Source organism: Manihot esculenta, chromosome 15 (assembly GCF_001659605.2).
Source record: "Manihot esculenta cultivar AM560-2 chromosome 15, M.esculenta_v8, whole genome shotgun sequence".
Lineage (NCBI taxonomy): Eukaryota > Viridiplantae > Streptophyta > Magnoliopsida > Malpighiales > Euphorbiaceae > Manihot > Manihot esculenta.
In genome coordinates this window covers 6,880,896-6,891,832 of record NC_035175.2, presented here as the reverse complement: position 1 = coordinate 6,891,832, position 10,937 = coordinate 6,880,896, and the positions used below count along the sequence as shown (strand labels likewise).

At 30.5% G+C, this 10,937-nt stretch overlaps 1 protein-coding gene across 1 annotated transcript; it reads right to left on the bottom strand.

The window, feature by feature from the left end:
• Positions 1-1,251: 1,251 nt before the first annotated feature.
• On the bottom strand, positions 1,252-4,360 carry LOC110602571 (D-amino-acid transaminase, chloroplastic). Its single transcript, XM_021740120.2, has 5 exons — positions 4,137-4,360; positions 3,984-4,060; positions 2,584-2,759; positions 1,759-2,432; positions 1,252-1,520 (listed from the first exon to the last, which is right to left on the bottom strand). The coding sequence occupies exons 1-5, from the start codon at positions 4,153-4,155 to the stop codon at positions 1,411-1,413; spliced, it is 1,056 nt and encodes a 351-aa protein (XP_021595812.2). The 5' UTR covers positions 4,156-4,360; the 3' UTR covers positions 1,252-1,410.
• Between the last annotated feature and the right edge of the window lie 6,577 nt (positions 4,361-10,937).

The window sequence follows — 10,937 nt, the reverse complement described above, 5'->3', positions numbered from 1 at the left end:
TAGACCTTTCAAGGCTACAGTGCAACTTTGAATTGTTGTACTCTTAATTAATGAAATTCAAAAAAGAAAAGGCACAATAGTAAATATGATGGACTTTTCAATTCACTAAAAAATTATTGAATTCCAAATTATACTAAAATTTAAAAATTATATATGTGATGAATTTAAAAAAATTTAGTAAATTTAAATAGGTTAGCATTGAAATGAGATTTGACTAATTAAATTTATACCAATTAAGAATGAGATTTAATTCGCACTCAAAGTTAGCATGCGGCAAGCAGGGCAAGTGCTTCTCATTCTAAAAAAGGAAATTCTAATCAAGATTTTGAAGTAAATAATTTGTCCATTCTTTTTTCTTTAAACCTGAGAAAACAGAAATTGAAAACAGGTAGAAGAAAAAGTCAGCGACGGTGGCAGACAGTGGTCACAAGCAAGACATGTGAACTACCAAAAGAAAACGCACTTAGATGCAGATAAAAAGCAACCGTAAGATGCTATTTCAATGGTGTGGATTATATGCATTTCGCTTCAAAGCTAAGCAGGCACTGCTTTCTTCTCCATCTTCAAAGAATAAAAAGAACTAGCCTTTCTCACATCTCTTGCAAATATTTACTCATAGCTTGCGTCCAAGATGATAAAGCTCAAGGCACCTGCTTTTGTCGGCTGTGATGAATCCTTGGAGGCTAGTGCTTGCCAATTCATTGCTGCTCAGGCTTCCTTCTTCGGAATGGGTGACATGGGGAAATTTCTTTGCTATATCTTTAGAGGTGAGGAAGAGCTGGGAGTTGTTCTGCAATGACAACTTACTTTGTTCTTCAATCCCATGGAACTATATTTATTACCTCCTCATGATGCTACATTAGCATGATTTCAATGGTAAGAACGATATATATAAAGATGTGATGACTTTCAAGTTTTTGTCCTGTATTTTGTATTAATTTGCAAGGATTTTTCATTCTTCGATACATTTTACCCGAGAATTAAATTCCTAGAAGATTTCCAAGCTGCTAGGAAATCTATCTCCAGGTGAAAATGTTTTCCCAGCTATTGTTGCAGAACATTTTAAAACCATGTATTTGACAAAACCAGTTTGAGGATAGGTCAACTTAGTTGTCTTGCTAAAATACTTTTTATACATTTCAAGAGAAATCAAACCCAGATGACCTGAGAATTTCCAAACATGTCTTGCCAACCATCTAGTGCAGATGATGATTATAAGGTATAATTATGTTAACTATATACTTCAAATAATGAAGAGAACAGAGGCAAACTTCAAATTTTTTATTCCATGAACAATGACTAGCCAAAGCAAGTCCCTTGACAAGTTGCAGGAAAACAGCAATGAGCAATGAGTGAAGCTGAAGTTTAAGTTCAAAGTTTAAACCATTCCTTTGGTTTCACTTATTGAATCTATGAGGTTAGCTTCTCATAAGGAACAGGTATCCTTCGCATGCCAACGCCTGCAACCATATCTTCCCAAAGCAGATCAGAGAGTGCCATGGTCAACTCTCCTACCTTACCTGCAAACAAGAAGAAAGAAACTAAGTATTTTACAAGAAATCAATAACTCATCCATAACCAATCAATTGCAAAAAACAGTTCTTATAAAATCATATCTCATGCTATGCAACAAGAAAAGTGAACTTTCAATGAGCAATTCAGCAACTTGGAAGGTTTATTTTCCTTTTTATTGCTAATCAAGAGCTTCCACATTAAAAACCACAAATAACGATATCTGCCACAAAGAAATGTCGTTACCATCTCCAATGGGTTGCTCATCCCACATGATAATCGGCAAGGGAGGAAATGTGCTTCCAACAAACATCATTTCAGCTGCCCTTTTAGCCTCCTGAACAGTAACATTAGCCATTTTAACACTTTTTAACCGCCCTTGCTTGACCAATTTAGGTGCTAGTTGAAGAAGCCTTAATGCAGTGCAACCCCTAAGGATCTTGTCAAAGAAAGGTAAGATAAGCTCCTTATCTTGGGTTATGAAAGCCACATTCACAATCGGCCCCTCGGCAATATAGCCTTCGTCATCAACCCAGATGGAGGCAAATGCTCCCTTATCTTCGGCTTCCATTACTGAAAGGACATTTGGGAGATAATTCACATTCTTCATAGTTGCAAACTCAGGTGGCTTCATGGGGATAGTGGAAGTTATCACTTTAACCCCTTCCTTACACTGGGAGAAGTCATCATCAATAACTACAGCATAGAAAGCAGAAGTTGGACAACCTGCAGGGGAAAGCAAGAAGTTTCCAGGGCCTGCACTTAGCCAGAATCTTAGGGTTCCTTTCTTGCATTTTGATACTGCTGTCATTTGGATAAGAATGCTTCGAAGAGTTGAGCGAGGGAAAGGAGAAGATATCCTTGCTTTTGATGCTGATCTTAGAAACCGATCCAAATGGACATCAAGCTCATATAGATATCTGCATAAGCCATATAGTTTAAGAAATTTTAACTCCAATTGTACTTGAAAAATGATGGGAAAAGAAAAGTTACAATGAGTGGACGCCTAGAACGAGTTGAAATTCATAGAATGCCAACTAAAATATAAGACACATAGATGTTTATGCATACCCATCAAAAATGATAGTCGTATCGAACACTCCATGCCCTCGATGAACCATGTGATCATCTATAGGAATCACCATCATTGCAGGATCAAGAACTATTCCTCCATACACGCTTGAATACATTGCTGGGTATGGTTGCTTTTTCACCGAACTCCATTTCTCATGTAGCCTTTCAAGCAACTGATTGATCAACAATGAAATGGAGAAGAAAGTTGAGTAAAATATTATGGAAATAGAATGGAGAAGGATGAGGTAAAGTTCTCCTGCAGTCACGGGACTATTTGCTAAATCTTATTGAAGTTGATAATTCCTATATTTCTATTTGAATCACAAAAATCACTGAACTAGTTGACACCCTTGAGGGGAATGAGGGCAGGCATCAATCTGAATGGATGAATTTAATCATATCTGTATCAGTTGGAAGCCAATTCTTGCGTCAGGATAAAATACAAAGCCAAATTATTTTTTAATGCAAACCTTATCACACTCCTAAATTGCTTCACCTTCACCACCATATTAAACAAAACACTATGCATGGATGGGAGCAGAATGAAGGGGAAGGAAGGAGAATGGAGATAGAATCTCTGACTATCTCGTTTGACTACTTTTTTTAAAAAATTTTTTAAAAGGAGGAGAATGGAAAGGAAGGGAGCGTATGCCTCATCGTTCCACTTCCAGGAGTTGAAACTAATTACAAAAACCCATACTAGGGTGTAAAAATTTTAACTTTGATGGAGAACCTTATTACCCTCTTTGATTTAACAGTAATCAAAACGTTCTCTTCTTTTTGTTTATAATTACATTTCCCTTTCAGGTTCTCTCTATCCAAACAAAACAAAAACATTTCCTCTTTTTTAAGTTGCCAAACACAAGGAAAAGATTTCCCCAACCTGCAACTCTTATTCCACTGCATGGTGTAAACCACCGGTGAAAGGGCATATTGAATCCCACATGGGTTTGGATAGGGTAATGTGCGGGGATTTAGACACTCCCCTTAGGGCTCCTCCCCCGTCCTGGGCGTGAGTGTGCATACCATAGAATCCTTTCATTCATCATTATACACAATGCATCACAATCTAACTTGCTGTATGTTTTTAAAAAATAACCACATCAAATCCATGAGCTGCTAGGAATTGTAGACCTAATAAAAAACAGCTCTCTTTTTCATACAATTGACAATCCCACATCCACTCCCAACCCACTGCCTATTTTCCCTAAACGATCAATAGCCAACAGAGCAATAGCCTGAATGTCTGCATGAAAGAGAAACACAAATAGCAGAGCAATATTGTCCTAAAAACAGGACCAATTTGGGAGATTATCAAAGATGTAAGAAGATTGCAAAGAAGACCCTAAACAATACATAAGCATGGAAAATTATTATGGAGTTTTAGAGTTTTAAACCTCTGCAGAAGAAGAGAACACATGAGCCTTAAATTCACTGCAGACTTCTTTCTCAACCTCCAGCGCAACAATCTCATCTTGAAGACATAAAACATTAAACAAGCTCAACAATTTGCCAAAAGGAAAAAAAGAAAAAATCCCAAACAGTATTACCTGATTTTTGATGCTCCATGGATGATAAGCAAAAGTTGATAGGGAAAGAATCTGTAGAAAGCAGGGAATTGAAGAGGGAGATGTATAATTGATGAAGAGAAGTCTTATAGTGAATAAATAATAAGCCTGAAGTAATAGAATAACGTAAGTTGAGTTTGAGTCGTATCAGTTTCTGTTAACTCGTAGCAGTTTCTGTTACAGCTTTTGGAATCAGGTGTGCTTCCTTTTCTTTTGTTTTTGGAATTTTATTACCAACCATGGCTTGGCCGAGTCAGCAGCCAATGGTAATGGGATTGAGAAAATTTTTATCTGTGTTGTGAATTCTATGTAATTTTTTATTATGTAATCATTCCAGAATATATTATCCTTTTAATTTTTAATTATAAAATAATTTATTAAATTATATTAAAAAAATAAATAAAATTGAAAAGAAAGCCAGGTGGCTTTTTGTGAAAATTTTATTTAAATAAAATTGAGTGACTCGATGTATCAATTAGTTTCTTTAAAACAATGCAACATTCTAATTCTATTTCCAAATTAAGTATCATTTAATAATTATATACAAATTTTCCTAGACGTGTCAGAAAATGCTAAAACAGATTGGTTTTCATCTCATCCCAAAATTGTTAAAGTTTCACTTATCTTAGGGAAAGTGATATTTTTTTGTTTGCCTACGACATGAAAATTCTTTTCTTTTTACTATATCGTGCTCTATGGCTTCATCTCGTTCTCTGTCGGGTAACAATGAGGCTAAGGAATCTGTACTCTATGATACAGATCGTATGCCACTAAAAAAAATGAAATACAGGCATAATAAACCAAACATATTACAAACATCAAATGGATTTTAGTTTGAAATAATATAAAAATTTATATTTTGTGAAAAGTTAATTATTATTATTTAAAAAATTCATTATATCAAAATAATTATTGAAAATAAAAAAAATGTGAGAAATATTTTTTATAAAATAAATAATTTTTTTAAAATATAAATTATTGCTAAATAATATTATTCAATAAATGAACTTTTATATATTGAGATTTTTTCACATCAATTATTTAACATATCGTTTCAATTTTATTTAATATTTTTTGAATTTTATCTCAAAAATTAAAGTCTATCTTTTATTTAAGATTGCATTGACAGGACACAAACTTAACACATTGCTATACGGAGAGAAGATATCTCAATCAAATTACAACATATACGCATTTGAGATAGTATCCATTTTTTTTAATCTCAATTATAATTCCAAGGTTTAATTGTATTAATACTACAGCAAATTTTAAGTTTTTGAACACTGGTCCCCAATAATGACGCCATCATTGTCACATAATATGTATGTTAGTCAATCAAGACAAGGCAAAACATTCGTTGTCTTAATCCTTCAATTTATATAAATACATGTATACTATAATAATGACATCATTACTATCACAGAATAAACATCAAAAAGTAAAATATCAACTCTATCATGGAGCAACCGACGGCAGCAGGATTTTTATTTTTATTTTTATTTTTTGTCAGCTGTAAATTGCATTGCATGAAATGTAGAGGGCAGAGACCTGATTACAATCAATTTTATGCCCAATAACAAGGAGCCTTAGGGACCCAGTAAAGAAGCCCAAAAACACTAGCTAACCTAGGCAGCTCAGCCGACACCGATGATTCTGCCAAGGCCAAGCAACAGACCTCCGGTAGTCGAAAAAAGACCTTCTCCATGTGTAGATAACGGGAGGAGAGAAACTAAGTACTTACTTGTTTTCAAAGGCAATTAGACAAATTTTAATTAAACACATAAATATTTTTTTTATTAATTTAAGATAATCTATTCTACGATTAACAGTATATAAAATTTTATTAATGTCGTAATATAATTTAATATTTATTAAATAATAATTAGAATAAAAGGTACAAGAAAACAAGTGTACGTGGAAAGATAAAAATGGGGCCCACATCAGTGATAGACGTGTCCTAATATAAACCATACGAATAATGGACTGACAGTAAATAGTAATAATAATAATACATAGTATGCAGCGTTTTCCTATTAATATTTATTTATGGGCTGTTTTCTGGGGGGCTGGGGGTGCGTACAGTGCCTTTCTAAGGGCGGTGGTGTAAAGATGCTGCGCACGTTAAGTAGTGGCCCAGAGGGGAGGGGAGGGGAGGGGAGGGGTTGATGTTGACTCGCGCAACGATGCGCCGTAGGCGAAGGGCGGCGGAAGGGAGAGTTGGATAAGGAGAAGCTGACATACCATTGTCGTCATGAGCACTCTCTTAATAATCGGGCCTTCGTCTTTTTTTTTTTTTTAAAAAAAAAGAAAAGAAATGTACACTGCTAATCGCTAAAAGACAAACCAAACGAAACAAAATCCTTTTTCCCAATATTTTTTTTAAGAACATGAAATTGGGATTTGGGAAGTTTTTCTTTGTTACTTCTATGTTTTAGTAAACGTCGAGTAATTTAAATAATCTAAAATTTAAATAATCCAAACGTTTTGATTTAATATATATTTATATTTAAATTTTTAATTTTAAATAATTAAATTAATTTAATTTTTTAAAATTTATTTAAAATTTATCTATAAAATCAAATTAATTTTAACTAAAATTTAAAAATATCAGTGTCTTAATAGCTTTTTATTATTATTATTTTTAATTTAAAATATATTTTATTTTTTAAATAAAATAATTTAAATTTTTTTATAATTTCATATTAATATTTCAACTTTTTTATTTATTTGATAAAATAAACTAATTTTTTTTTAAATTTATATTTATATTTTAATATTTAAATTTTAAAAAATAAAAATATAATTATCAAAATACACAAATAATCAATAGTCCTATTCTTAATCAACGCATTGCTATAGAAAAAAATTAAATTGATAGGTGGCTTTTTTTTTACAATACTTAATAATAAAATTTAAATAAATAGAATAATAATAAAAAAATAATAATAAGTGAGATTAGTTTGGAAAATAAAATAATCATGTATCTCTCTTTAGTTGTTTTTTTTCTCCAAATTAATTTCTTTTTTTCATTATTTTTATTTTTATTGTGTTTATTTAAGTTTCATTTTTTTGTTACCATTAAAACGATAAAAAATACTAAAAATAATATTAAGTGAGATTAATTTAAAAAATAAAATAATCATGTATCTCATTTTAGTTGTTTTTTTTCTCCAAACTAATTTCTTTTATTCATTATTTTTATTTTTGTTACCATTAAAATTATAAAAAATACCAAAAATAGTTATTTTTTTTCTCCAAATTAATTTCTTTTATTCATTATTTTTATTTTTGTTGTGTTTATTTAAGTTCCATTTTTTTCCATTAAAATGATAAAAAATACCAAAAATAATAGTAAGTGAGATTAATTTGAAAAATAAAATAATCATGTATCTCACTTTAGCTGTTTTTTTTCTCCAAACTAATTTATTTTATTCATTATTTTTATTTTTGTTGTGTTTATTTAAATTCCATTTTCTTTGTTACTATTAAAATGATAAAAAATACTATCGATTAATTTAATTTTTTTCTTATTTGAAGGTGAATACATAAAAATATTTAAATTATTTTAGCCAATAAGTAAAAAGTATAAATTAAAAAAATAATAAAAATATCAAAGTAGAATTACATGGCCACAATCTTATATTTTGAATAAAATCTTAAATTTTATTTTAATTGTTTAAAATTAAAATTTTGAGATATAGACTTAAATTGATTAAAATATTTAGACATATAAATATTTAATCATTGAAAATATAGAGTAAGAAGATAAATTTCTTTATTATTTAGCAGTGATGATAAAAAAATAATTAATGTTAATAAAATTTATGTTGAACGTTTTATAATGTTCATAAAATTTACAAAATAAGAAAAATGGCTTCCTTTGATTATTTTGACCCCTAAAATTTATATAGAAATAAATGGAGTCCTAAAGTTATGGTAAAATTTGCAAATCATTTTCATTTATTGTTTAATTTTTCATTTAAGATATATTTCTTTTAAGATTGTAAATTTACAAAATGTGTATTTCTAGAGTGAGTAATATTTGATTCAAAACGAAAAAATTAATTGAATTGAATTAATTTAAAAATTAGTTTGATTTTTTATTTATTTCGATTCGATTTTTAGTTTTAAAATTTTCAATTATTTTGATTTGATTTAATTTTAATTAAAAAAAATTTAAAAATTTAATTAATTAGTGATAATAATATATTATTTTTGATAATATAAAAATATTAAATTATAAATAAAGTTGAAATATTTTAATTAAATCTTAAAATATTAAAAATAAAATATAAAAATAAAAAATTTATTAAAAAATTCAATCCATCCGATCAAATTAAATCGAATCAATATAAGATTTTAATTTTAATTTTAAAAAATAAAAAATTAATTAAAAAATCAAACCGATTAAAATTTTAATTTTTAATTTATTCAATTTGATTTAATTTTAAATTAAATCGACTGAATGTTAACTCTATATTTTTACTTTCGTATATTTAACTTCTAAATAATAAAAATTACTTTTTATTTTATCTAAATAAAATATAGGAAATTAAATTGAATATTCTCTCATTTTTTTTAATTTTATATATCACATTTTGTCTATAAATAAATCCTTTAGCTATTATTTGGGAGATTCATATTTAACTTTAGCCATTACTTTGGTTGATCGTATGTTACTTTTTAATAAGTCTAATTAGTTAAATTATTTATTAAAAAATAATTTTTTGAAAAAATAATCCATTTGAATAAAATAAAAGTTAAATCGATCAAAATAGTATAATTATCAATTTATCATAAAATTAAATATACAATGGATTAGAAAAAAAAAAAAAGAAAAAAATCACTTTCAAACGTTAAATGTCTAAGTATATTATATATTTTATTTACAATTAAAATAAATAATTATAGCAACAAATATATATTTTTTATTAATCAATACTATAAAAACATATTTAAAATAATAATTATAAATTATTATTTTATATAATTTAACTATAAGTATAAATCAATGGTAATAATTTAAAACTTTTATAATTTTTTATTATTAAATATATAAAAGTAATTTAATTATTTTATAATAAATAGATAATATAGTTAAAATTATAATTTTATTAAATATAAAATAATTTTTTAATTAAAATATATTATTATGTATAATAAAAAATTAATTTTTTGTGATAATTTTTAAATTGTTTTTAAATTACATTCTAAATTTAATGGAAAGTTGTAACGACCCGAAAATCGGACCGCTACCGGCGCTAGGATCCGGGTCGACTTAAGGCCGCCGGGACCCGTAGCAAGCCAAACATACATCCTGTAAACCTGTATAATCCCATACATGATCAACAACATGCATAAAAATTTAAACTTTTCTTTCATTTATCCAACTCAACCTGAACAAACATGTACATAGTCTTGATCATAATCATGATCCCTCTGTGGGATCTCATCAATGCCCCAACGGGCGATACAACATGAGATGAGTTGGCTAACATCTGTATCATCAAATATCTAAGATCATGCATCAACAAGGGATTACAATACTCATAGGGTCAAGCACATCCATAACCTCAATATCATTACACATAACATAACTATTCAGTTATACATCATTTTACAATTTATCATGTCCACTTTCTAACTATTACAACATAAGACATACTTCAAAACTCTGGCTAACCTTCTGGTCTACCCTGTACCTGCACATCTGGGGTTAGGGGAGAGGGGTGAGCTACAAAGCCCAGTGAGCAGAATAGTGGAAACAATATTTTAAAATTTCATGCTCTCATGGAATGCAACACATCACAACAAATCACATCTCGGATGGTATTGTCACCGATAGTCCTCTACATAGTCCAACTGTGCCGGGACGTAGAATGAGTACAACCGGTCTTTCTCTTAACATAACATAACATATCATACAGTCCAACTGTGCCAGGGACGTAGAATGGGTACAACCTGGACTTCCTCTTACATCGTGCCAGGGACGTAGAATGGGTACAACCTGGACTTCCATACCATGTCATGCCATAACATCATCATATCATATGAGGACTAAAGGATCATCCAATAACCGATCCACATCAACATCATAAGTGCAATGCAACATTTTCGTGAATTCTAATGCAAGCAACCTACTATATCTCATGGCATTCATGATGCATGGATCATGCTCAAAATTCATATTCATTTATTTTAAAAAACTTAAGGTTTATTCCACTCACCTCTGGCTAGCTCTGACAACTCTGTAGCAGCTGGCTCACTGCTGGGGTCCTCGATTCCTCGGGTCCGAACCTACACAGGTGGACTCCAATGAGGGACCAAACATACATAAACATAACTCTAATATACTCCCCAAAAATCCCCCTAAAACATCATGAAACAATCACATAAAACATGCAAGAAATGGCTGAACAGGGAACTTTCGGCGACAGGTTCGGCGGCCGAAAGTCAGGCAGGTTCGGCGGCACCTTCGGCAGCCGAAACTCCCAGACAGAGGCGAAACTCATGCATGTTCGGCGGCACCTTCGGCGGCCGAAAGTCCCAGACAGAGACGAAAGTCTCCTTTCGGGGGCAACTTCGGCAGCCGAAAGGCCTGCCTCCACAAAGGGGGTTCGGCGGCCGAACCTGGTTTCTCCCAGAATGGCAGAAACTCAGCTCTCCTATGCACATTTCGCCTCCCAGGCTCAAATCATGCGTACCACTCAACCAAAACATACATACAAGCTCCTAGGGGCCTAAAACAAGCATATACCCCAACTACAACACTTCAAACATACT

What these genes read in the sequence shown, in the direction of transcription:
- LOC110602571 (XM_021740120.2), bottom strand. An exon ending in ACGACTATCATTTTTGATGG is followed by an intron (nt 2,433 to 2,583) that starts GTATGCATAAAC and finishes TGGCTTATGCAG; the next exon opens with ATATCTATATGAGCTTGATG. An exon ending in TGAGCAACCCATTGGAGATG is followed by an intron (nt 1,521 to 1,758) that starts GTAACGACATTT and finishes TCTTGTTTGCAG; the next exon opens with GTAAGGTAGGAGAGTTGACC.